The sequence below is a fragment of the Sorex fumeus genome, unplaced genomic scaffold (genome assembly GCF_029834395.1).
Source record: "Sorex fumeus unplaced genomic scaffold, SorFum_2.1 ptg000052l, whole genome shotgun sequence".
Taxonomy (NCBI): domain Eukaryota; kingdom Metazoa; phylum Chordata; class Mammalia; order Eulipotyphla; family Soricidae; genus Sorex; species Sorex fumeus.
Window position 1 is genome coordinate 301,416 of NW_026606109.1, and position 27,974 is coordinate 329,389.

Below are 27,974 nucleotides of genomic sequence, written 5' to 3' on the forward strand. Positions count from 1 at the left end.
TGGGTGTCAGGGGTCAAACCTGGTTGGCTGTGTGCAAGGCAAGCGCCTTCCACGCCGTGTTGTTGCTCGGCCCATAACCTGCTACTTCTCTGCTCAGCTGCGAGGCAGCTAATAGCAACATCACACAAATAGCAGCATCACTAGCAACTTCACGAAAAACAGTAGCAAGCTGGGGATGACCCCTCATCCCACCTCTACTTACCCGCTACCTTCCCACAATGTGGGCGGTGGCATTCCTGGAACCAAAGAGCACTTTGCACTGACGCAAGAAACGGAGAGCAAGTGCAGGCACCTCCGGGGTGCCAGCCAGGGCCTGGAATCTGCCAGGACCTTCTGTCAGTGCTGCAGTGACAAGCCAACCTGGGCAACACTCCTTCCATCATTCTGCTTTTGTTTGTACCTGACCTGATGGCACCTCAGTTCTAAAGCCCCTTTGACATCTGGACTTGGGGGAACAGCAATAGTTCCCCCAAAGTACTACCCAGCGCTGTCTATCCCATGAGAAAGTGCAGGGGACCTCCCCAACGGAACAACAGAGCCGCAGAGAGCACACAGCCTTACGTGGCCTGTGGGACCAAACACTTTCCATGGAGCTTGGCCAAGGTCTTATTTGGAAGACTTGCAGATCACAAAGCACTTTACATTTTATATATAATATATAAATAGCACTGTCCTCCCGTTGTTCATCGATTTGCTCGAGCGGGCCCAGTAATGTCTCCATTGTGAGACTTGTTGTTACTGTGGCATGTCGAATATGTCACGGGGAGCTTGCCAGGCTCTGCCGTGTGGACGGGATACTCTTGGTACCTTGCCGGGCTCTCCGAGAGGGGCGGAGGAATAAAACCCAGGTCTGCCGAGTCGGCCGTGTGCAAGGCAAATGCCCTACCGCTGTGCTATCGCTCCAGCCCATAATATATAAATATGTAAGTATTTTATATTTATAATATATGTATTGTATTTTATAAAGCCAGAATCACAGCCAACAGTCAACATCCCCAAGTAAATTGTTAGCCCTCTCAGAGATTTTAAACCACCAGCACTATCCTGAGTGGAGCTGCAAGGGCCAACTGGGGTGGGGTCTGCACAGGCAGCTCCAAAGAAACACTTGTCCCTTCTGTTCTCTGGGCTCTCTGTGGTGCTCGGGGGATCATGAGGTGCGGAAAACCGGGTCTTCCACATGCCAAGCATCTGCTCGGCTCTCTGAACCTCTCTCCCTCTCTGCGTAATCAAAGGGGATGCTTGGGACAGAAACTGTGTGGCATGTCGGAGGCTTCCAGGGTCTCGAAGCCACCTGGGGTCCTGGTAGGAGCCTTGCCCCTGCATACTCAACCTGACCCTCCTCAGGAACAAGGGGCAGCGGTCGGGGAGATCCCAGCCTGGTCCTGTGCCCCCCCGGCCAATGGTGTTTAAAGACAGTGACCCGAATCCAGACAGTGAGGCTGACCTTTCTGATGCGTAGCCAAGGCATTTCAAGATAAGCGTGAATCATGGAATTCAAACACATTCTGTCTCCGAGCGAATGAAAGGCAGAACTCACGTTCTGTTCCACAAGGGCCTCCACACTGTGCCCTGTCTCCGACAGCAGGTACTTCTGGTGGAAGAGCTTCCCGTCAAACACGTTCCAGGGCATGAAGTCGCTCATGCTCCAGGGAAAGCCACAGGCGCTGTTGACCAGCACCAGGGTGGTGAGGCCGCGGACGAAGAGTGAGCCGAGCTGCACGGCTCTGGAGTCGATGTAGTCAAGCTGCAGAAACGAGAGAGCGTGGGAAGGAGCTGCACCCCCAGGCAGACAGAGCCCGTGGCGTGGCAATGCCACCACAGCTGCACAGAGGGGCACTGCCTCACGGTGAGTGGCCCCGACACTCACTGCCCAGCACCACCACTCTGCCGTCTGCCTGCCCAGATACGCCCTAAGACCACGCCCTCAGAGGGGACTGGGGCTCAGGAACACGTGCTCTGCATGCACAAGGTGCCACGTCTGAACCCCCAAGCACTTCGAGGACGCCTCTGGTGGTCCCCGACCCCTGGATGTGGCCCCGGTGGCCCCCGGCACCTGCCTGAGCAGCGAGCACTGCACTCGCAAGGCCCAAGCTTTTGGAACCGTCTGGTCCAATAGCCAAGTCCCTCCTGGCAACTGTGCTCTGCCTGGATGCCCTGTGCACCCACAACAAAAGGAGAGAAGAGAAAGGAGAAGTCAGAGAGTATCACTGCAGGTACCGACGAGGTCACCACAATAAAGGTCACACTCAGTCCTGAGAACTTATCTGCAAGGGGTGGGTGAGCGCGATCGTACAGTGGCAGGCTGTTTGCCTTGCACACAGCCGACCAGGGTTCAATTCCTGTTGGGTGGGGCCCAAAACAAACGTTATCATTAAATACTTATTTGATGTTATAAATCAGACTTAAATCCCAAGTGAAAGTTTTATTTTTGTTAAGTCAATCTTGATTTCAGGTGTTTGGTTTGACAAAACTGGTTGGCGTTCAGGATGGACACATCCGAAATACAGTGGTGGGACAGTGTAATGGTGGTGGGATTGGTGTTCGGATATTAAACGTAATCAAATATTGTGAACTACTTTATAAAATGAAAAAAAAAAAAAAGAAACTGCCCACAGAGGCTCCCCATGAAGCCTGCACTCTCGTCACACACGGGCAGGTCCCAGTAGTGTCCCATGCCCTGCTGAACCGCCAGACTCCACCGGAGCTACACCAGAGCTGCTAATGGTTAAGTGAGCTCGCCTCGGGAGGGGAGTGGACGGTCACTGTAGAGACCCAACACCGAGAGCCACAGCTCTGCAACAGGGTGGCCAGTGCACGCCTCAATGGCTGCTCTGCTCAACGCAGAGGGCATACATGCAGTGCGCATGAACACAGACGCCTGTTCCTCTGAGCGTTAGGGTGACAATTCTCTGATCTGGAAGATGTTTCTGTGTGGAATAATCTTCTGGTCATCCCTTGCATTGCCTAGTTTAGAGCCCCTTTACAGCTACCTCCCTCTGCCCTGTGCAGCCATCTGACGGACACCAGAAGCCATGGGGCTAACGCCACCCATCCCAGGAGTCCCTGGGGCCCTCCCTGCTGCCTGCCGCACCTGAGGTCAGCACCAGTCCCCTGACCAACAAGAAAATAACAGGAGGGTTGGGAGGGGACCTGGAGACACTGGGGTGCAGCTGTGCTGGGGTGTCACGCGCCTGAACTTTAACTGAGAGTAACTGAATCATGGTGCCTTAATGAGACATTTAAGAATAATTGTAAATCATGCTGCCTTAGTGAAACATTTGAAAAGATCACTGGATTTGGATTCAATGAGTCAAGCAGCTTGTTGCCCTTGTTGAGGTTGTCTGAGATAACTGTGCGGCCCCCCTCGCTGCCCAGGGAGATGCTGCAGAAGGCTGGACTGTGGCTGGATCTGCAGAATCTGTTTGGGGCAACAGAAGCCTCCACCAGCCTGAACAAGACAGTTCCCAATCCGGCCCCTCAGAAACGGGGGCCTTCACTGTAGAGCCACACATCTCTGGGTGTTTCCTAAATAGCTCACGTTTCTTCTTAGATGTCAGATGACTTTAAAAGGAGATTTTTCTTGTGACTCTCACAGAATTACAAACTACATTTGCTTCTCAACCCTGAGGCTTCCTTGGATTTTCCATAACCATGACAATCACCTGCCGCTGCTGAGGGGTTTTGCCCTTTTTTTCAAATTTTACACTCTTGCTCACTCCTGCCTTCTCTCTGCCAGGACTAGTGTTCAATGCATGGGTGGAGGAAGGCCCACGGTTCACCCACGCCCACTGCAGACCCAGGGAAGGTCCTCTGGCTCGGAGACCACAAGTTCCTCACCAAGAACAGGGGCTGGATCTGCCCAAAGACTTTCCTCACAACACTGGTGCTGAAGATCCCCCTTGTTTTCAGTGAAACAGATGGGCCCAGAACTTTCATCTCCTGCTCTGCCTGTTAGGTCCGGGGGCCGGGGATTCCCCAGCAGCTGTCATCAATTCTGCTTCTTCTCATTTTGACCATGGGCTGTTTTTACACACATCCCTGCACCTCCTATTGGCCTTTCATGCTGCTTCTTGGCCCAAATATGAGAGGACTTTTCTGTCTTGCTGACCTTTGTTCTTCTGTTGCTGAGGCTACTCCCCCCATGAGTCCTCAGGTCCCATTTCTTCTTTTCTAATTTACAGAACTGATTAAATCAGAGGGCTCAAACTTATTTGACTTACAGCCCCTTTTCAGGAGAAAAAAGAGCACCAAGCATCCTTGGAACTCTATCTTCTTTCGGTGCCCCAATCTGCGCTGGTTACTCAGCCCCTGGGGGAGGAACCTGGCACCCCGTTCAAGACTGAAGGGCACCTGACTCCAGTCTCCTCCCAAATAGCACCTTCCAGTGCTAAAAAACAGCTTTTAGCTTCATCCTACAGACACATGGAATATTCTTGCTGTTATTCAAAACATTTGTAATACCCACTGTGATTTCTACCTTCATCCCAGTGTTCTTTAAAAATAGACTTTAATTTTCAAATAACTGTTTTAAACTGTTTTATTATTGGTCTCTAGTTCACCTACGATCAAAAAACAGACTAATGATGTCAACGCTCTAAAACTGATGAGGTTTGCTTCATAATCCCTCAGAAGTCAGTTCTCTCTCCTTAGTGGTGGTGGTGATAGTTGGATCACACCCACTGGTGTTCAGGGCTTACTCCAGGCTCCGAACTCAGGCATCACTCTGATGGGGCTCCAGGGACCACATGGGGTGCCGGGGACTGAACCTGGGTTGGTCGTGTGCAAGGCAGCACCGTCTCCGCTGTACCATCGCTTCAGCCCCAACCCCAAAAGTCATAATGATAAGTGCTCATACACCCTCGACAAGGATCCTGTAGCCTGTGGGTGTCACATGTCTGGGTGCAGACAGGGGCACTTCCCGTCTCTCTATGTGACCAGCTTGCCTGTCCTTCCTCTTGCCCGCCTACCCTCTGGCTAACACCCTGCCCTGAGCAGGAGCAGTGACCAGACCCCAGGCAAGCTGTGTGCAGTGCTCATGTGCAGCTCTTCACATGTGTCTAGGACAAGGAGGGTCCCTCTAGCCTGAATTTTCCGAGGACTTTTCTCATGGGTGGATGCTGAATTCTCTCAAAAGCCTTTTCTGAATCATCCATAGAATCAGGCAACTTTTCTATGTTAACTTATTAGCGTTCTCAATAACCAAAGGAGCGCACCTCCCAGGAACACAGAACCTGCTTAGTCACAGCACAGAATTCTCTTTATAGCACAGGACTGGACTGGCTGGTACTTTGTTGGGACTCCTGGGTTTGTTTCATGAAGGATAAATACTGCCCTGGTTTTTATTTTTGCTCCACAATAACCTGGTTTCAGTATTGCCCCACAGCAGCCTTGCTGGGAAGTCTCCCGCTCTCTGACTTCATGGAAGCGACTGCAAAGAACTGGATTTACTTCTTTCTTTCTCTCTCTCTTTCTCTTTCTTTCTTTCTTTCTTTCTTTCTTTCTTTCTTTCTTTCTTCTTTCTTTCTTAGATTTACTTCTTTAAGTGTTAGTCAATTACCTGGCAAAGCCAACTGCCCACTAGAGGAATATCTTAGGGAGTCTAGAAGCTTTAACCCTGTGTCTGTAATGGCTGCAGGGCTCCTTACTCAGAAGGGGGAACACCCCGTGGTACTGGAGACCCTACGCTATCCCTGCAGTGCCAGGGTTTGAGCCAGGTGTGCAGCTCCAGACCTTGAGCCATCTCCTGGCCCTCAAAGGGCAGTCTGAGTGACCGACTGGTGACAGCTATGGTCATGTCTTTTAAGGGATTTGGCTTTAAGCTGGTATCAGGCATGCCAAGCAGTCTGCAGCAGCCCCAAAGGTGCCAGGGATACCCAAGGACACTGTTTCCCCTCAGTCAGCCGAGCAGTCGCTCCTTCCTACTGCACAGAACACTCCGGGTACAAAGGCGCTCCTAGCTGGGCTTCTGTCTTGATCAGTCTTCCGCAAGACCTTAATGTAGTGGCTGGGGCAATGGTAGAATGGGGAGGGCATTTGCCCTGCATGTGGCTGACTTGGGTTCGATGCCTGGCACCCCAGATGGTCCCCCAAGCACTGTGATTCCCCAAGGGAATGAGCCCTTAGCACCACTGGGTATGGCCCCAAAGAAAACCCCACAGATCTAACACAGCTGATCCCCATGCCCTTCTAATGCGTCCAGCTGGCTTCCCCTTCCTTCACACAGCCATGATGGCTGCACATGCTTGGTCACACTTCCCCTCAGCTGTTTAACAGCGGTTTACTGCTTGGCGTTCAGGCTGACACAGTCATTCACTGGGGATAACGGACAGCTCTGGAACATGAGACATGAAACAGAACTACTATCCTGGGCGCCTGGAACCCCTCGGTGAACTCAATTCAGTTTCAGAGATTGTTGCAGGTGGGAATTCAAGCAGGGGAAGGAGAACCACTACAAGGATCACTGCTTACTAGTGATCAGAAAGCAAAAATAAGACACCCCCCACCCCCCACCGTGTCTGGTCCACAAGCCCTGAGGGGGCACGGGGATGTCAGAGATCCTCCCGACATTACAGCTCTCTCCTAACCAAGTTTCCTAGTTTTGACACGCATCACTTCACAAAATAATCCTCAGAGGGTCCCTGCGCTCACCAGGGCAGGGTGCTGAACTCACTCCCCTCTGCAGAGAGCGCACCAGGGTCTCTGTGAGTCTGCTGCAAAGAGCTCCTGCGTGCCTTGCACCTGAGCCCCATGACCTTCCTGTATACCAGGGTCTCACTCATCTCTTCTCCTATACTTCTCACTCTAAAGAAATCTCGCTCCTACATGGACCCCAGGTTTTCCTGTTCCTAAGGGGGCCTACTCAAGCTCTAGGCACTAGAGTTGCTGATCTTTGAGCTCAAATGAAACACAAATATCTGTGGCACAACAGCTTCACTAGCTGTACATTCCACATCAACCGTCCAGCAAGGCACAAAGAAAGTGACAGAGAAGCAGAAAGCGATGGCGCAGTGAATGTGGGGGACTTGGTGAGGAGGGATGGACAGGGTGGAGGGACGGACAGGCAGGAGGGACAGTGAGGAGGGGCTGTCTGACAGTGATGAGGGAGCACCATCACACACAGGTCCTCGGCCAGAAATAGATCCCCCTGTCCACTGCTTCTTAGTCCGGGCCTGTCCACCCAACAGTGAAGACAAGGATGCCTGAGGACTCGGCCTTGGTCAGGCCCTCTCCCCAGGCCGGGCCCTCACACCACTGCTGCCCCTCCCACAGTTGTCACCTGCTGGTCGGACACACTCCTGAGCAGACCTGCTGGCAACGGAGATGCAAGGCTCTGCCCGGGCGCACCTGTGTGCTACGGGCTCGCGGCCTGGCACCCCCACAGCTTGGAACCATGCTTGGAACTTGATTTTCCAGACTGATATTTAGGAACAAGGAACAAATTCAAAGGATGAAACCATCAATCTGGCCTATAAAGAAGAGCCCCTCCTGGAGCGTCTCCTCCCACAGGGGAGGGAGAGCATGGTCTCCGTGGGGGGAACTCGTGGCGGGTCATGTCTCAGTGGCCGGTGGTGCTTTCAGAGGCGTCAGGGCACAGTGAAAGCAAAGGGCAAGGCAGGAGGCTGGGCTCAGTGGGACCTGCTGACCGGAGTCCTCGCCCTTCCAGCCAGAACTGGCCCAGGCCCATTGCAGGCACGGCCAAGGCAGGGTGCAGCAGCCCCGGGTGCAGCCGTGAGGTGTGCGGGGAAGGCTCTGCTTGTCCGCTGGAAGGAGGCGCCTTCCTGGAAGGCAGAGTGACTTTCAGAAGGAGGCAGGCCAAGAAGTCTGGGCACGCTGATTCCCAGCAGGACGCCCGTTAGCTCTGCATTCTATTTTGGCCCCAGAAAATGCAGATGGCCACCAAACGGGAGCAGCTCTCCCCAAGCCTAAGTCCAGCCTCCCCGGCTGCACGGACACAGGAAGATGCAGGCGGGCATGGGTCCGGGGGAAGCAACCCAGGGAGCCCTGCTCTGAGCCCCACCTCACTTTCATTTGTGTCTGTCTTGTGCTCATTTCCTCTTGGGGTCTCCTGAGCACTGCGTGGGGTACATCTGACAACAAGTGGCCCAACTGTGAGGGCCCTCTGGGTGCTCAGACTTGGTGCTGTGACACCACCCTGAGCCAGCTTGGCTCCTCACCACCGTCTTCCCCGGGGCTGCCGCCGGGGTGAGGGGGGCTGCGCAGGGCCTCTGGGAAGGAAAGCGCTGTTGCAGGCCCTCCGAGGACCCCTACACAGCAGCAGGAGCACTGTAAGTCAGAGACCAAACACAAGGTGGGCACTCGCACGCCCCTAAGCCTGGTCACCTGCAGTGGCCACACACTTCCAGGGAGGCAGAATAAGTCACTATGAGTTCTTGTGGGGAGAAAAAAGGGAACTTTTAAATTTGAAATTATAAATAAATCAGAGAAACATTCCCTCCTGGCCTGTCTCAGGTACTCACAGCAGAGACAGCTCGGGCTGCTACCGTCACAGCATTCCCGGATCAGCTACTTCCCTCCTTGCTTTGCTCAATGTTGCAGGGTCACTGCTCTGTCCCCACAGACCTAAGGCTCCCCAAGCCTCTCCCTTCCATGCACAGAACAAGTGGGTGTGAGGCACAGGCCATGCTGGGGCCTGGCCCTCTATGCCTGGGTACTCAGACACTCAGTGTCTCTGCAGAGCTGATGCAATCAGTAATTAACGCAATAACATTTGTAAGTTATAATTTATAAATAATTTAGTTATTCCTTCATTCACTGCCCACTGTGAAGCCTGTGGGTTCCAGCACTCACCACAGCATGGGCCCTACACGGGCTCCACACAGCAGACCACACGGGCTGCACAGGAGTTTATGAGACTCACGACCACCAGAATCGTCAGATAACAGGGCTGCTTCCACTCAGACTCAAAAATCACAGGCTCGAGCACGCAAGCCCTCATGGCAGCAGAGGCCCCACAGACCAAAGGCCAGATATACAGGAAGGCACGTTAGCCAGAGTGGGGAAGGCCCGTCCCTGTGTGTGTCGGCCCCAGGCCTGAGTCTCAGAGAGCAGAGGGGACACCAAGCCCACCCCGGTGCACATACGCTGGAAACAAACACAGGCACCAGGCCACAGCCTGGCTCTACCCTAAAGACGCCCTTCTGTTGTGCGTTCCTTCTCCTCATCCCTCACGACTGAGAGAAGTGAGGAGGCCAGCTTAGGAGGCAAGAAAGGAGGAAGCCGCATTCGGGGCCAGTGTCCTGACCAGCAAGGACCAAACCCAAGCAGAGAACAAGGCAGGTCAAGCAGCCAAGTGCTTCTCTGCTTCCCCCAGAAGAGAAGAAGCATATCTGAAGCTGTGATGCAGGGCCCAGGACAACAGTATGGCAGGCTGGGCATTTGCCTTGCACGTAGCTGAGCAGGGTTCGATCCCAGCACTGCACATGGTACCCTTAGCACCATGAGGAGCATTCCCAAACACTGCTGGGCATACCCCAAATCCAACACATGAAACTGTGCCACATGATAGAGAAACCCTGTGTGTGTGGGAGCTGGCCTGCATGTACTGACCGCTTCAGGGACAGCCCATCAACCACGCTGCTGATGGTGGACAGCACTTGTCAAGGCATAGGGCCACCCAGAGTGGGATTCCTCTGCTCTCCTGGACAGTGAGCGTGGCAAGTTGGGGGACTGAAGGGGACCCTGCAACTACACACAGGACAGTGGACTGAGGCAGGGAGAGTGAGGCCTGCGTGGTATGGAGTTGCGTGTGCGCGCATGCGCGCGTGCACACACACACACACACACACACACGGGAGGCCTGCAAGCGTGCACGCACACACACACACAGAGTGTACAAGGAACTCAGGGCACATGGGCGCAGGGGAGGCCTGTAAGCACACACACGCACACACACACACACACACACACACACAGAGTATATGAGGAACTCAGGGCACGTGGGCGGGCGCAGGGGAGGCCTGCAAGCACGCGCACACACACACACACACACACACACACACACACACACAGAGTGTATGAGGAAATCAGGGCACATGGGCGCAGGGGAGGCCCGCAAGCACACACACACACACACACACACACAGGGGAGGCCTGCAAACGCATGCACGCGTGCACACACACAGTGTACAAGGAACACAGGGCACATGGGCGCAGGGGAGGCCTGCAAGCACACACACACACACACACACACACACACACACACACACACCATGGGAGGCCTGCAAGCACGCGCGCACACACACACATACACAGTGTACAAGGAACTCAGGGCACATGGGCGCAGGGGAGGCCTATAAGCACAAGCATGCACACACACACACATACGGGAGGCCTGCAAGCGCATGCGCGCGCACACACACATACACACACACACTGTACGAGGAACACAGGGCACATGGGCGCAGGGGAGGCCTGCAAGCACACACACACACACACACACACACACACACACACACAGGGGAGGCCTGCAAGCATGCGTGCACACACAGTATACAAGGAACTCAGGGCACATGGGCGCAGGGGAGGCCTGAAGCACACACGCGCGCGCGCGCACACACACACACACACACAGAGTGTAAGAGGAACTGAGGCATGCAGAGCAGAAAGGGGAGAGCAGAGTAGGGAAAGGCCATTTGGTTGAGAAACAGTGAGGCCTGAAGTGACCAGCACGGGCTCTGTCCATCATCAAGGCTCTGCATGAAGTCCTCGTGGACACAGGAGGGGCCAGGCAGCCACCCTACCAGCAGTGTCCATCTGGGAGAGTGCAGGGCAAGCGGACACTTTCAGCAGCCTGTTCCGGGGTCCCAGAGAGCATCTGTGGCACCCAGGGGTGCTGCCTGGGGAGCTCCGCCAGTGAGGGGAGGGCTCCCACTCTTGCTACGCTGGGGATCTCAACTGTCGAAGCAGTGACACACACACACTGGGTCACGGAACAGCCTGGCCAAGAAGGGTTCTTGGTCTGTTCCGAGGAAAGCCACCCAAAACTGGAGAAAGAGCAGAATGAGGACGAGGCCAGGCCCTCGGATGTACCTCCAAGTCCATGAGCTGCACGGTAGGTTTCCCTTGGAGACACAGGGCTTGAGCAATGAACGTGTGGAGGTCCTCCATGCAGAGGGTGTCCACCTGCACGGAGAGGGCAGTGTTAGCTCTGCAGAGTCTCGGGCCTCTGCTCCCGCCCCGCCCGAGCACGGAGACTGCCCAGCCACCAACTGGACAGGGAGCCTGGACTCCTAGAAAATTTACTCCAGGGAGTCAGAACATTCCAGAATGCTAACACCAAGTCCGAGCAGTACTGGTCACATGTTCGACCACAAATCCCAAAAGTTCAAGAGCTGGCAATTCTGGAGTTTCCAGAAAGCTGAGATGGCGTGATGATGCACTGGGCAGACGAGCACCCAACCTGCCCATCTTAGAGGACACCAGGACCCTTGAATAGGGAGGCCCTCTGGCCCTCTGTGGAGTCAAGGTTCAATGTGAGAGGGACGGGGAGAGGCAGGCACAGAGGGAGGCTTGCCGGGCCTCAAATGAAACAGGAGAGAGGAGGGGAAGGAGAGGAAGAAAGGGAGGGCAGGGCAGGGGAGGGCAGGAGAGGGAAGGAGCACCAAAGACAGACCCACAGCAGCACCATGGGCGGCAGCCCAGCCACCGCTGCGGACTAAGAGGCAGCAAGGGGAGTGCAGGGACCCAGGTCTGCTCTTAGGGAAATGCCCCCAGATGCAGCCTTGTCACTAGTTGTTACCTTGCCATGTTTCTTTCTTTTTTTAAAAAAATGGCTATAACCATAATTTTTTTTTTGACTCAGAAAGTCCTTATTTTTTTTAAATTTCCAAGTGTTTGAGTCCCGCTGTTTCTGTGATGTACTTCCATTTCCAAAGCATCCTGTTCTGAGAGGGTAGTTGACACAATTTCTGTCTTCTTGGTCTCATGGAGACAGGTTTCATGACCGGCATGTGGTCTGTCCTGGAGAACGGCCCAGGTGCCCAGGAGGAGGATGGGGACTCGGCTGGGGTGGAGAGGCCGTATGTGTCTGCCGGCCCTCTCGTTGCCTCCTTCATGCTGTATTTACTGGCTGAGTTTTGTCTAGCTGACTGAGTCCTCCTCCTCCTCCTGCTGTCTTGGTGCCAGCACCTTCCTTGGTGCCCGTCAGCAGCTGTTCACTCTTCCATGGTGCACCCTGCGTGCATGGGTGACTAGGAATGTGAGTTCTAGATGCAGCGATCCCTCGACCATTAAGAAATGGCCATTCCTGTTCCTTACAGCTTTTGACTATCTGAAGTCTATGCTGTCCGATATCAGTATGGCCTCCCTGGCCTGGCCTACTGGGGGGCATTGTTTGCCTGTAAGATTGTTTTCCGGCATATATATATATATGTATATATATATATATATATATATAAAAAAGGTAAAGGTAAAGGCCCTCCCGTTGATCGTCGATTTGCTCGAGCGGGCCCAGTAACGTCTCCATTGGAGACTTTGTTGTTACTGTGTCTGGCATATCGAATACTCTCGGTAGCTTGCCGGGCTCTCCGAGAGGGGCGGAGGAATCGAACTCGGGTCGGCCATGTTGGCCACTTGTAAGGCGAACGCCCTACCCGCTGTGTAAAACAAATCCTTCTTTATCCCTCAGATCACTCTATTGCACTTCAAAACCAGACCACCAGCTGGGAACTCTTTGGTACTATTGCGGCAACATGGGAAGATGCCATTGTTGACAACATTGACGAGGAATATGATCGACTGGTTCAGCACCTCCATGAATGTGCGAGGAACGCCGAGAGAGATAGCCACAAAAAATCGCCTATCTTCGAAAACTCTGGAGCTAATTCGCCAGCGTGGTTTGGCGCATGCCTCAGGCAACCGCAAGCTAATGTCCGAGCTCGCAAAGCAGTGCAGAGATGTGATCAAGGAAGACCTCAAAGGTACTGGTAGATGCGGCAGAAGCCAGGAAAAGTATTCGTAACGCCCGCCTGTCCTTCGCCAACTACAAGACCAAGATGACTGCCCTCTGACGTCCTGATGGATCCACCACATCCTCCAGAATGGCAATGGAGAAGATTATCCATGACTTCTACTCAAATCTCTTCGATAGGCATGTCCACTTGCCGACATACCAAATTCCACAGGATGGATATGTCGTTCCCAACATTCTCCCTTCCGAAATCCGACACGCCATTTCGTCGGTAAAGAAACAAACAGCACCCAGCCCAGACAAGGTCAGACCTGAACACCTGAAGAACCTGCTGTCAGTACTCATCAATACACTGGCTCGGCTCTTCACTCGCTACCTGTCTGAATGCAAGGTTCCGTCCCAATGGAAAACCAGCAGGACCATACTACTGTTTAAGAAGGGAGGCATCCATGACATTGGCAACTATCGCCCGATCTGCCTATTGTCTGTCATCTACAAGTTGTTCACTCGAGTCATCCTAAATAGGATTGGCAGAACACTAGATGAAGGACAACCATGCGAGCAAGCCGGGTTCTGCAAAGGATTCAGCATCATTGACCATATCCACATGATAACCAAACTTATTGAGGTTTCTCGGGAGTTCAAGATGCCGCTCTGTTTAACGTTCATTGATTTAAAGAAGGCCTTTGATTCTGTTGAGACGGAAGCGGTCATTGAAGCCCTAGCCAATCAGGGCATTCAAGCCCAATACATCAGGATCCTCCGTGAGCTGTATTGCGGATTCACTACCAGGATCTCACCATTCTACAAAGAAGTGATCGTTGATGTCAAGAGAGGGGTGCGGCAGGGTGATACCATTTCACCAAAACTCTTCAGTGCCACCCTCGAGAACATCATGCGATGACTGGAATGGAAAGGAATGGGAGTGAAGATAGATGGTCGGCAACTACACCACCTCCGCTTTGCTGATGACATTGTTTTAATAACACCAAACATCAGCCAAGCGGCACAAATGCTGGCCGACTTTGACCGTGAGTGTGGAAAGGTAGGACTACAGCTGAATCTTACGAAGACAATGTTTATGAGAAACAGCCTCGTTCCTGATGCCCCATTTGCTCTCAAGAGAACGACCACCTCCGAATGTAACAGCTATGTGTACCTAGGTCGAGAAGTCAACATGACAAATGACCTGGCACCCGAGCTGCGCAGGAGGAAGAGAGCGGTTTGGAATGCTTTCAAGAACGTCGAAGAAATAGCTAAGAGGACGAAAAACCTCCGGCTCCGGGCACATCTCTTTGATTCCACTGTTCTTCCTGCATTAACACATGCCTCAGAGACCTGGGCCCTACGCAAACAAGATGAGAACGCTATTCAGGTCTCCCAAAGAAGAATAGAAAGAGCTATGCTTGGAATATCACGTTTCACTCAAATGAGAGAAAGAATCCGGAGTTCCGACATCCACAGACGATCAAGAATCAGGGACGCTGTCTCATTTGCCAAGGTGTCAAAAATCAGATGGGCTGGTCACATAATGAGATTTAAAGACGACCGCTGGACTAGAGCTGTTACCGACTGGATTCCACAGTATGTCAAAAGACCGTGTGGCCGCCCACCTACCAGATGGTCAGATTTCTTCGTCAAAATTATGAACGATCGGTTTGAGGCTCCTCATGTTCCCAGAGCGAACAGATGCCATTGGGCTACACTAGCACGTGACAGGGACAAATGGAGACGTTACTGGCGCCCGCTCGAGCAAATCGACGACTAACAGGAAGTTAAATGATTAAGTGAATATTCGAACACCCGTCCCTTCACCAGTGCACATTCACCACCAACAATGCTCCCACTCTCCCCCATCACTCTCTGTGGTGGGCTCCTCTCCCCTCTCTCTCTCCCTCACCCTCTCTCTTTCATCATTTGCAATACAGATACTGAGAGGTTATCAGGCTTTTAACATTCAGTTCCTGTCCAAAATGATCATTTCCAACTATTATTGTCATACTGATCCCTTCTTTATCCTAACTGCTCTTGTCCCCCAGACTCTTGTGCAAGCTAGAGAAGCTCGTTTAGTGCTTCTTGCAAAACTGATTTCAAGGCTGTGAAGTTGATTTGCAGATCTCCATCAAAATCACCTTCCCATGCTCGGGGACACCGATGGTTCTTATGCTGTCTCTCTTGACGCATCCCATCAAGAGTTCAATGGTTGCTGCCCATTTCTTTCACTTTTCCGTCTTCCGCTGTTTTCTAGAGGTTTCCTGCATCTCCTCTTGGAGTTCAGAGATTTCGTCCTCAGCTGCTGTCACCCTGCTTGCTGAGGCCACCCTCTGAGTGTTACATTTCACCTACCATGCTCTGAGTCGTCACTGCTTGCCTGCAGCGTTCTCACTTCTGCCCCACCGCTTTCTGTGCTTTACTGATTGTCTGTCCCACTGCTTCCCTGTGCTCATGAGCAGGAGCGATACACAGCAGGCAGGATACGACCCTCTCCTGTGGGAAAGTGCCCCGATGTCTGTCCCAGGAGTGTTCCTAGACTATAGTGCTGCTAGTCTGTGCACATACAACACTGGAAAGGAAACACTCATTTTACAGGAGAATAAACGTTCTTGGTCACCTATCACTGCCCATTTCCCACTGCTCAACTTTAGCCAGAGTCACCAGGAGGCAAACAACCAAATCTAAAGATGCGGGCGTAACATGTTGAAATAAACTTATTTTTATACTTAAATATCATTCTTTAACTTAAACTTTTTTAGGTCCTATGCAAAACACTTTCTACACAAAATAATGCAAAAGCCAAAGTTAACTCAGTACATGTAAGTTTGAAACAACAAATCTCCAAGACTTGCTTAACTGGAAACCCAAAAAGCTGCAAATGGGCAGAGTCACAGAGACATTCAGAAAGAGGCAGTCAGTAGGAGACCCTCCGGTGAGACTACACATTCGAAGTGAGTTTCACCAAGTAATCAGCAACCTGCAGTGAAATCAAGTCCCAAAAACTGAAAAAGAACATCCTTTACTGGGCAAACGAGCCCCTGCTGGTCGTGTCAAAAACAGAGACGGAAGACAAGAGGCCATGGAGCAGTGACAGTCCCCTGGGCCAGCACACACCTGACTGCAAAGGGTTTCTTGTTATCACTGTCATGGCAAGAGCAAAATAATCTTTTTTATGGCAACAAGGCCGAAGGGGAAAAGTGGGTTTAAATCCTTTATGTATGTGGAAAACTATATAAAAGATTCATCTTTCATTTGCCTGATTTTCATACAAAAATGAAGTAAAAGACTAACGAGAACTAAACTGTCCACCTCACTGAATGAAAACGTGACGAGGAGCTGGTGCTGCTCCGTGTTCTGTAACTGGGAGAGGTGTGAGCAGAAGGCGAGACCAGTGTCCCGGACACTCACACTCGGGTCCAGCAGGAGTGGGTGAGGGAGTGCCGACCTGCTCCAGCGCCTGCGCAGTGACAAGGCGGTACTCCGTGGTCAGAGACTGAAAAATCACAGGACTCCTCCTGCCACTGTACTACGCCCCACCCCCTCCGCTGGGGGGACTCCGATGTAGGACACACAGAACCACTATTTAGTCTGAGAACGGCGCTCTCACGGGGCAGGAAAAGGATATTGGGAAGGTGCTGCCAAGGACTGGTCCACGGCCATGCCCCAGAGAAATGCCACTTCTTGGGGGCAAGATAGGGAGTGACTGCAAAGGCTTGAGCCGGAGCCAAGGTTACCTGCACAAACAGGTAGGTCAAGAGGCAGCAGAGTGCTTTAAAGGGGTCTTCCACCTCCTGCAGCTCCTCTCTAGCGGACGACAGGTCGAAACAGGCCAGCAGAGCATCCAAGCGCTGGGCTTGTACTTCAGGCTCTTGGTTCAGCCACAAGCGTTTCAAACTAGGTGTTCCTCCTAATTAGAAAAAAGAGCTCAGTCACACACACACACACACACACACACACACACGGCGGTCAGGCCACACCCCATGGTTGTGGTACTAGGGGCTGTTTTCAGCTTTGTGCTAAGGAGTGAACCCTCCCCTCATGATGTTCCGTGCAATGTGGTATGGAGGACTGGAAGTAGGGTTGGGTCGAAGCAGCCCAAGTCAAGAGTCTTACCTCCTGTATGTCTTTATAGAAGGGACTTGAGCAATCGAGGATGTTGGCATCTTCAGGGGAACTTAGAAACAATCCCCCATGGCTTACTAGGTGATGACTGTGTATGCGACATTATAAATATGTGTGAATATGTGCATATGAGTACCTTATGCATATATAATAAATGTCTACGTGTGCAATAAATGTATGCATAAGTATTTACATATATAACTACAGAACATAAATGTAATCATGAATGTGTGCATGTCTTATGAATATATCAGCTCTATATACATGTGTATGCAAATGAATGCATAAGTGCTATATAAGTGATATATGCATGCTATGTGTATCTGATATGTACGCAGATATAGCTGTATGTTATGGGTGTGCGTATGTCTGAATATACCATGTATATATACGTGATACATTACAAATGTAGAATATGGATATAAAATAATGTATGAATGTATGACTATGAATGGATCACATGTGTGAGAGATAGGTTATGCATATATACTACAACAGAGTTCCATGTATAGAAATGTTTCTTGAATAAAATATGCCAGTAAGAATGTTTTACTTTTTTTTTGCTTTTTGGGTCACACCTGGAAATGCTCAGGGGTTACTCCTGACTCTGCACTCAGGAATTACTCCTAGCAGTGCTCGGGGGACCATATGGGATGCTGGGAATCGAACTCGGGTCAGCCAGATGCAAGGCAAATGCCCTACCTGCTGTGCTGTTGCTCCAGCCCCAAGAATGTTTATTTTTATGTACCTTTGCTCATTCAACAGGGCAGAAGAAACTGCACAGTTCACAACCCTTTTGGTGCAGAAATCATTTAGAGTCTTTTCCTGTCTTAAAATCCTCCATTTTGTATTATTCTAACATAAGCATTAACCAGAGAGTCTCGCCTAAATCATCCACAATAACTGTTCAGAACCCATTTCCAGACAGACCATAGGCTGTAGGTCATATGTGGTGGTTGGAGGGGAGGGAGACATGGGGACAGGGAACAGACTGGACGCAGAGCACCGACTGGCATGCAGTCTGAGGTGTCACCGGAAGCACACTCCCGACTGAGAGGCAGTCTGAAGTGTCACAATAGTGCCACGGGATGCTTCTGGAAGGCCCAGAAAGTCTCTGGTAACTATTTGGCCCTGGCATTTTATTACCATATTTCATGGTCTATAGAACAAATTCATAATGCTCATAACTCAAATATTCTCCTGAGGTCATGAAGAGCAGGGCAGACAATGTGGGCTGCTGGTAAGATCGCTGACTTGACTTGTATGTGGAAAGTCCTATGATTGATTCCTGGTACCACGAAAAGATATGCTGTGTATAAAAATGAAGTGTCAGAAATTCTGAAAGCATCTTCTAATAAACTGGAGAGCACACCTGCCTCTCAGTAAGCACTATCCTTTACAATCAAGATTAAAAAAAAATGTAATGTAGGATTGTACTGCTAATTATTCAGCCATTGATTAAGCTAATTGAACTGATTCATGTTTTTTTTTTCCGAGACTGAAAACTCAATGGAAAGATTTATTCCACCTCTTAGGCCAGTATTTTCCCCTCCCTTGTGATTCTGTTTCAAGATACCTCTCCTAAAAAGAAAGCTCCTTTCCTCAGTTCAAGTAGCCGTCTGTGGTCTTCCCTTTCCAGCTCATCAAAATGTACCAGCGGTTTCTGATCCAGCAGAAAATCAGAGCCTGACTCTCCCCAGGGAGAGGCCTTCACGGAGCCCTGCCCCCTCCCCCCCACCCCCTGCTGCCAGCCCCATCACTCTGCTGCTTTAAGACCATGTCAGACATTCTCCTACACCAGCCAGGAAACGAAGACCAGCACGTGTGCAGCTCTGGAAACACAACGGTTTTGCTGCTGTTGTTTTTTGTGAAGTAGTGTTATTTAGAAAAGGTAAGAGGAGCAACAGGAGAGAGCAAAGAGGTCAGCATCACAGGCACCGCGGGGCCATTCTGTGATATCACAGGCACCACGGGACACGCTGTGATGTCATGGGCACCACGGGCTACGTTGTGATGTCACAGGCCTTATGGTGACATCACAGGTACCGCAGGCCACACTGACATCCTGTGCACTGAGCGCCATGCTGTGACATCACAGATACCGCAGGCCTTGCGGTGATGTCACAGGTATCACAGGTCTTGCCGTGATGTCACGGGCACTATGGGCCACGCCGTGAGCAAAGCCAGCGCTGGGAAAGCAGGCCTCCACACAACACCCGGCTGGCCACCCAGAGGCAGACGAGTGGTGGCACCGGGAGCCTACCTGGCATGTTCAGCTGCAGTGGCCTGACGAGGTCCGGCTGCTGCAGGGGGTTCCCAGCATACACAAACCACTCCTTGACGGTGGGGCAGGCATCAGCGCCATCTGGGTGGACACAGAGACTCAGTCATGGTGACGGTCAGTCTCTCTTTGCCAACAGGACTGCAACCAGCTCAGCCAGGAGCGCAGCAAATGCCAACCCCAGACCAGAGTGACCCGAGTCACTCATTTCAACAGGAGCAATGGCCCCTGGGGTGCGGGGAGGGCAGGTGACCTGGGCAGTCCGGTCAACATGGAGAGTCTCCCATCCCGAGACCCCAGGGAGCCCTGTGGGAATGAGCCCCTTTTGCACCTGTCCAGTCACCAGCACTGTAGGTCAAGTGCAAGTGCCCAGGCTGCCCTGCTTCTCTCCAGGGGATTCTCTCCATTGGCCACTCTCCACTGTGGGCCCCGGTCAAGCTCCCGGTCCCTGGTCTCAGTGTCTCCCCACCCTCACGTAGGGTTTTCTGTGTTTTAGAGACCCTCTGAGAGATGAAGACCAGGCAGAGTCCAGGGTGCTGCTTCCCTGGGCCCTGTCCTGCCCAAGCTCAGTTCCTCAGGGCACACCAGCAGCCACACTGAGCTCTGCTCCATGCTGGCCCCAGGGCCCTGGCCACTGGCCTGCCCACCTGCCCACGGGGCCACCTGGCCCACTTCCCTGCCCAGGGCAGGGTAGCTTCCTCTTTTCTCTGGGTCCCAGCCAGGGTCTGCTCCCTGGCGGACAAGATCTCCCCTGAGGGCCCCTAAGGCACCCTGTCCCTTTCCAAGCTACCTCCTGTGTCCAGGGCCCCCACTACCAACTGTGAGCCCCAAGATAACCAAGACCCGCGGTTTCCTGGTTCTCCTGAGAAGGTGCTCCTCATCTCTGCTCTCTGTCTCCCTCAATCTATGTCTGTCTCCCTCTGCCTCTCAGCCTCTGTCTTAGTCTCTCTGTCTCCATCTCTTTCTGTCTCTCAACCTCTGTCTCTCGGCCTCAGAATCTGTCTTGGCCTTTTTCTGTCCCTTGATTTCTCTCTGTCTCTTTCTCTCTCTGCCTTTAGGTCTCTCTCTGTCTCTGTCTATCTCTGTCTCTGGCTCAGTCCCTGTCTCCTGATCGCTTTGTCTCTGCCTCTCCCACTCTGTCTCTGACTCTCCATCTCTCTCTTGGTCTCTCCCGCTCTCTTTCTCCTCTTTCTCTCTCTCTGTCTCACTCTGTCTCAGTCTGTCTTTCTTTGTCTCTCTGTCTCTGTCAGTCTATCTCTCTCTGTCTCTGTCTCCTCTCTCCCCTGGCAGTTCTGCTGAGATTCCTGCACTGCTCATGAGCTTTGGCTGCTTGGCAGCTGGGTGTGTGCCAGCACAGCAACCAAAGACCACAGCTCCCGTGAGCAACAAGTACAGCTTGAGAGAGCACCACGGCCCCTAAGTCTAGCTACTGGGGCTCCCATGAGCACCACGGCCTGAAGCACAACCCCAGTAAGCACAAGAGGCCTCACAACCACCACCACAACAGCACCAGCAGAGGGAAGGGCGGTGCTTCCTTCAGAAGAGAGTACGGTGGTTAACCAAAACACCTGTATTCCAACTGTCCATACACTACAGCTAGGGACCTTCAGCATCAAAACACCAATTCAGTGTCTGTGACCTAGAGCTTCACTTCTGGGACTGGTGGTGCCCATGGCTGTGCAGGTTAGAGAACCAGACTCAGCTCAGGGACTCAGCTCAGTCATTTTAAGTCTCACTTAGAGGGGCTCCCACCTGCCAGAGATCTGGCCTTGTGACAACTGCTCACCGAGTGGGTCCCACTAGTGTGTGAAACGGTCACGAGACCTGGATGCCTTGGTAAAGGCAAACACACCTGAAAAGGCATTGGGCTGAACGTACTCCAAACAGACCTAACTCACTCACACCACTGCTCTGCCCAAAGCAGCGAAAGGCTGCCGTAACGGTCCCCACCAACTAGTCCTGTAACCGATGCAGACAGAGGAAGGCATCAAAACGATCACCTAAATACATGCACCGATCAGACGGTGGTGAGCTCGGGACGAAAGCATAAGGGGCCTGCAAGAGGAATTTATTTCTATAGGCAAAAAAAGGAATTTGGGAGGATTAGTTTTTTAATTTGGAAGGTTTAGATTTTAGGGGCCTGAAGGACTGATTGGAAACACGGCCTACTCAGGAAAATTAAAGTCCTCGGGCCAGAAAGAGTTCAGTGGGTAGGGCACTTGGATGCATGTGCCTGGCCCAAGTTCAATCCCCATCACCACATAAGGTCCCCCAAGCACCACCAGGAGTGGCTCCTAAGGGCAGGGCCAGGAGTGAGCCCTGAACACTGCTAGGTGTGGTTCAACAGCCAAAGTAACAGAAAAGTCTCTTTTGTTCACAAGGATGGTTTTAAAAGCAAAGTCAGTAAGCAAAGGCCAATATAAAGGGACAGCCTGCACACAGTTAAGGTGACAGTTAAGCAGGGGGTTGGGGGATGGGGCTCATACAGAGACCAGCTGAGGGAAGGGGCCAGGAAAGGGTCTCTGCAAGAGGGCGGAGAAAAGGGCGAAAGGGTCCAGTGAGAGACACGGCAGGTCAGACGACGGAAACAGTGTCGGCCTGGAGCTGACCCTCCATCTGCGTAATCCCAACAACAGAAAACAGAGGAGGAGGAGCGAAATGCGTAAACATAAGGGTGATGAAATCTTAAACATTTTTCAGAAAAAAAAAAAGGTCACCAGAAAGCAGAGGATCACACTAGCACCCAGGGGCGGCTGTGCGGGGGCGCGGGCACTCACCAGCGCTGTGGCCCAGGAGCAGCGAGTACACGCGTTGCCTCACGGGGCGGTACACGAAGGCCTGGCTGGGCAGCGCCTGGTCCAGGGCGTCCTCCAGGGTGTTGCTGCACTCAATCTCCCCGCTCGTCATCACGTTGTACACCAGGTAGCTCTCTGCCTGCACGTGCTGTGTTCGCGCAACCTGCTCGGGGGGAAACACAGCTCATTCTCCCCGGAGAGGGACAAGAACCTCCTTAGAGCCAACGGCTCCATCCCACATGGCCCTTTGTCTGTGGGCACTCAGGGCTGAGTCCTGGCTCTGAAGTCACCATCACTGTGGCTGTGCTCAGGGGAACAGGGTGCGGACCCTGGCCCACCGCGCTCAAGGGGAAGGCTGCCCTCAGACCGGACCGGCGGCGCCCCCGACTGACTCACAGACTTGCACGCCTCACCGCTCCGAGAGTGGCCGTCGCCCCTCAGCCTGCCTGCTGCTTGCTCCAGCTCACCCTCCACACCACTGACACCCCAAATCTACCCTCCTTGAAACACTGATACCAGCCTCCCCACACCCTTCCCGAGCAGGCCTCAGGGGCAACGGCTGCCTGAACCTCACCTCGCCTCCAGCACAGCCGCCCCGCCCCCAAGCCACACCTCCACCCTCCCACCTGCCAGGCACTCAGGGATCTCAGCACCTCCCATCTTCTCACCCAGTCCCTCCCACTGGGCCCTTTTCTCCCCAGGGTCACCAACCGGGCCACCTTCCCCATTGAATACACCAGCTCCACAGACTCCAGTCCATAGCAGTGGACCTCATCTGCGGCCCCTACTGGTATATGGACTGTGGCCCCTCATCTGCGGCCCCTATTGGTCTACAGACTGTGGCCCCCTCACCTGTGGCCCCTACTGGTCTACCGACTGTGGCCCCTCCTCTGCGGCCCCTATTGGTGTACAGACTGTGGCCCCTCCTCTGCGGCCCCTATCATCTGCACACTCCTCCTGGTCTACAAAAGCTTGCTCAGTGACTTCCCACGAGCTCACATCTCTTTCTGTTTTGCAATGTCGGCAAGGCGTTACTCACAGCAGATAATGAGATGCATGATTCAAGTTAACACCACTTTCTCATCTATTTATTAACGAGTTACCATCAAAGGCCTCAAATAACCAAAGTGTCTTTTCTGATTTGGGTCTGGGGGCCACACCCAGCTGTGCTCAGAACTTTCCCCTAGCTCTGTGCTCAGGGATCACTCCTAGCAGGGCTCAGGGGACCAAATGTGGTGCTGGGGATCGAACTTGCTTTACCCACCGTACTATCTCTCCTGCCCCAACGTACATAGGACTTAGCTTCCTATGACGAGTACTTCTCATTTGTACAGGAATAAACTCATCTACTTACTCCTGAAAATATAAATCCAAAGAGAGCTGACCACTAACGGCATTTTTGAAATGTTGTATTAGGGGCTGGAAGATGCTGGAAGCTGAGGGCAGGGTCAATCTCTGTCACTGCCAGGAGCAGGAGCAGGAGCAGCCCATGTCCATCCCCCCCACCCCCCCAGCCCCCAGCATAGGGCTGGGTGTGGACCCCAAACAAAATGACTACGGGGCTAATTCTAAGCATCAAAAATTGCATCAGAGTTTTTCATATTTAAACACAGGTCAGTTGTCCTGTTCATGCTAATTCATTTCTGGACTTGAATCTTAATTGATGCTTCCCAGTTCCTTCATATATGAAAGTTTTAAACAAGTGCCAAATTCACAGACCTACTAATACACGGAGTCAATATATGGAAAGCATGTAAGGCAGTGTTAACTACTTTATGCCAGATACCTGACAAAATACCCATTTCCAAGGCAAGACTTGTGGCTTCAACGTTAGAAGAACTTTAAAAGGGTTTTAAGGTTATTACTGGATACGAACCAACAAAGACCACAGTGCTCCCCAAGACAGACACATTCATTCAAAAGGTCACATGCACCCCATAGCTAGGACACGGGATTAACCTAGATGTCCACTTAATCACTTAACTTCCCGTTAGTCGTTGATTTGCTCGAGCGGGTGCCAGTAACGTCTCCATTCGTCCCTGTCGCGTGCCAATGTAGCCCAATGGCATCTGTTCATTCTGGGAACATGAAGAGCCTCAAACCGATCGTTCATGATCTTGATGAAGAAGTCTGACCATCTGGTAGGTGGGCGGCCACGCGGTCTTTTGACATCCCGTGGAATCCAGTCGATAACAGCTCTAATCCAGTGGTCGTCTTTAAATCTCATTACGTGACCAGCCCATCTGATTTTTGACACCTTGGCAAACGAGAGAGCGTCCCTGATTCTTGATCATCGATGGATGTCAGAAATCCGGATTCTTTCTCTCATGAAATGTGATATTCCAAGCATAGCTCTTTCAATTCCTCTTTGGGAGACCCGAATAGCATTCTCATCTTTTTTACGTAGGGCCCAGGACTCTGAGGCACATATTAATGCAGGAAGAACAGTGGAATTGAAGAGATGTGCCCAGAGCCAGAGGTTCTTCGTCCACTTAGCTATTTCTTCGACGTTCTTGCGCTTCAAGTTGTTCTCTTCCTCCTGCGCAGCTTGGATGCCAGGTCATTTGTCATGTTGACTTCTCGACCTAGGTACACATAGCTGTTGCATTTGGAGATGGTCGTTCCGTTGAGAGCGAATGGGGCATCAGGAACGAGGCTGTTTCTCATAAACATTGTCTTCGTAAGATTCAGCTGTAGTCCTACCTTTACACACTCACGGTCAAAGTCGGCCAGCATTTGTGCCACTTGGCTGATGTCTGGTGTCATTAAAACAATGTCATCAGCAAAGCGGAGGTGGTGTAGTTGCCGACCATCTATCTTCACTCCCATTCCTTTCCATTCCAGTCATCGCATGATGTTCTCGAGGGCGGCACTGAAGAGTTTCGGCGAAATGGTATCACCCTGCCAAACCCCTCTCTTGACATCAATGATTACTTCTTTGTAGAATGGTGAGATCCTGGTAGTGAATCCGCAATACAGCTCATGGAGGATCTTGATGTATTGGGCTTGAATGCCCTGATTGGCTAGGGCTTCAATGACCACTTCCGTCTCAACAGAATCAAAGACCTTCTTTAAATCAATGAACGTTAAACAGAGCGGCATCTTGAACTCCTGAGAAACCTCAATGAGCTTGGTTATCGTATGGATATGGTCGATGGTGCTGAATCCTTTGCAGAACCCGGCTTGCTCGCATGGTTGTCCTTCATCTAGTGTTCTGCTAATCCTATTTAGGATGACTCGAGTGAACAACTTGTAGATGACAGACAATAGGCAGATCAGGCGATAGTTGCCAATGTCATGGATGTCTCCCTTCTTAAACAGTAGTACGGTCCTGCTGGTTTTCCATTGGGATGGAACCTTGCATTCAGACAGGTAGCGTGTGAAGAGCCGAGCCAGTGTATTGATGAGTACTGACAGCAGGTTCTTCAGGAGTTCAGGTCTGATCTTGTCTGGGCCGGGTGTTGTTTGCTTCTTTACTGACGAAATGGCGTGTCGGATTTTGGAAGGGAGAACGTTGGGAATGACATACCCATCCTGTGGAATTTGGTATGTCGGCAAGTGGACATGGCTATCGAAGAGATTTGAGTAGAAGTCATGGATAATCTCTCCATTGCCGTTCTGGAGGATGTGATAATCTTCTCCAGTGCCGTTCTGGAGGATGTGATAGATCCATCAGGACGTTGGAGGGCAGTCATCTTGGTCTTGTAGTTGGTGAAGGACAGGTGGGCGTTACGAATACTTTTCCCAGCATTTCTGCTCTTCTCTCTTTGAGGTCTTCCTTGATCGCATCTCTGCACTGCTTTGCGAGCTCGGACATTAGCTTGCGGTTGCCTGAGGCATGCGCCAAACCACATTGGCGAATAAGCTCCAGAGTTTTCGAGGACAGGCGTTTTTTTGTGGCTATCTCTCTCTTGGCATTCCTCGCACAATCATGGAGGTGCTGAACCAGTCGATCGTATTCCTCGTCAATGTTGTCAACAATGGCATCTTCCCATGTTGCCGCAATAGTGCCAAAGAGCTCCCAGTTGGTGGTCCTTCTGGCAGTTCTCTTTTTAAACTTTGCAGCCCTTTCTCCCCGCTCTGTGAAGTAGAATTTTGCACGAAGGAGACGGTGGTCCGATCCTGTTCGGAATTTTGGGACAACAGCGACATCAGTAAGGCAAAACTGTCGGTTGAATATGATGTGGTCTATTTCGTTGTGGAATCGTCCACCGGGAGACTCCCATGTCCAATGTTTAGATTCTGCCTTCTGGAACTGTGAGTTACCATGGATGGTCTTGGTCGACATGATGAACTCAGACAGTCTCTCACCCTGTTTGCTCCATTCTAGGCCATGGGTCCCGATGTGAAGTTCTTCAGCTGATCTTCTCGGTCCTATCTTGGCATTAAAATCACCCACAATGATCTTGTAGAAGGTATGGTCTTCTTCATAGAACTTCTCCAGCTCCATGTAGAACTTCTCAATTTCTCTTTCATCATAATGAGATGTTGGTGCGTAGACAACGAAGATAGAAACTGCCGGCAGTGAGCCACATCTATTCAAATGTAGACGTCCGATTCAGGTTGTTAGGCATTGGAATGAATCAATGCTCATGCCCAAGTTTGTGTTGACAAGGACACCGACGCCTCCAACACCTCTTTTATTGCATGTTCCGAGGAACAATTCTTCTCTAGTGTCGAAAACGGCATGGTGAGATTCGTGCCTTCTTGTCTCGGTCAGACCAATGATGTTGTACTTGATCATTCGTGCTTGTACCATCAGATCCTCGATGGATGCATCTGATGCTAGCGTACGTGCATTGAAAGTACAGACGATTTTTGTCTTCCTTCGTTGTGGCAGCCTAGTTCGGCCTTGAGATTTTATTGGCCTCTCCTTTCTCATCCTTCTCAGTGCTGCCATGTCGGTGAAGCCTTCAGGGTCAGGTGAATGAGACCCGTTGTAATTACTGGTTTTGGCATATAGAATACACAAGGGATAGCTTGCCAGGCTCTTCCGTGCGGGCGGAATACTCTCGGTAGCTTGCCAGTCTTTCCGAGAGGGAGAGAGGTTTTTGGGGCGACCTCTAATCGCCCTCGTAAGTGTTACCATATTTGAACCCTATCAAATATGGTACGACAATTCCAGAAGATGGGTATTTAGTGTCTTATGATGTGTCCGGAAAGCATCCTGGAGTGTGGTGGCGGCTGGGTAGTGGAGGTAGTGCCAACCCTCTCAAATGCAGGTACCACATCAGAACTACCCTTGCAGGGAACTCAGGGGCAACCCTGCTTCCCACCCAGGGACGTGCTGGTGTCAGCCCGTGCTAGCACAGCCCCACTGCGAGAGGACTTGTGGACCAAGTGCAAACCAGAGAAGACACGGACATCGGTCACAGAGACAGCGACTGAGGAGGGGTTGGGCGGGAGGGAGGGTCTGGAACGGGGTTGTGCATTATCCGGAGTCCCTGAGAACACTGCGTCAGCAGAGGCAGAGGCAGGGCAGACGTGGTGGCTGAGCACCAGGCTGGTGTCACACATCCCTCTCGCACTGAGGCCCCAAGGGTGCAGACAACATTACTCACCCTAGACATGGCACGTCACGGCAGAGCGGCGATGACTGGAACAGTGAGTGACAGTAACGACAAACACAGAGTCACACAGGGCCTGGGATGGGCGCGGTTCTGGCACTGTGGGGATCCCAGTGAGGTCCATCAAGGTCTCTCGGTCCAATCTCTACACTCCTGTTCATTTCCACACTCCGAGCACTGAGTCTCCTCACTTCTACATGGGCCTTTGTCCAATGCAGTACTTACTGCAACACTTCCCACAATTCTACCCTTTCCCAGATTTATAACCCATAATTTCCTCTATGAAG

At 51.8% G+C, this 27,974-nt stretch overlaps 1 protein-coding gene across 5 annotated transcripts in view; it reads right to left on the bottom strand.

Moving 5' to 3' along the window:
* Nucleotides 1-27,974, bottom strand: part of FAM120B (family with sequence similarity 120 member B) — a 53,439-nt gene that overhangs the window by 9,874 nt on the left and 15,591 nt on the right. For 4 of the 5 annotated variants that reach the window (XM_056124910.1, XM_056124908.1, XM_056124909.1 and 1 more), the window contains exons 3-7: nt 22,103-22,283; nt 19,308-19,409; nt 16,657-16,829; nt 11,050-11,142; nt 1,538-1,744 (exon numbers count right to left, since the gene is read on the bottom strand). In XM_056124910.1, coding sequence (XP_055980885.1) covers nt 1,538-1,744; nt 11,050-11,142; nt 16,657-16,829; nt 19,308-19,409; nt 22,103-22,283 — 756 coding nt within the window. The remainder of the gene's footprint in view (nt 1-1,537; nt 1,745-11,049; nt 11,143-16,656; nt 16,830-19,307; nt 19,410-22,102; nt 22,284-27,974) is intronic. The other variant, XM_056124911.1, reaches the window with a different exon arrangement.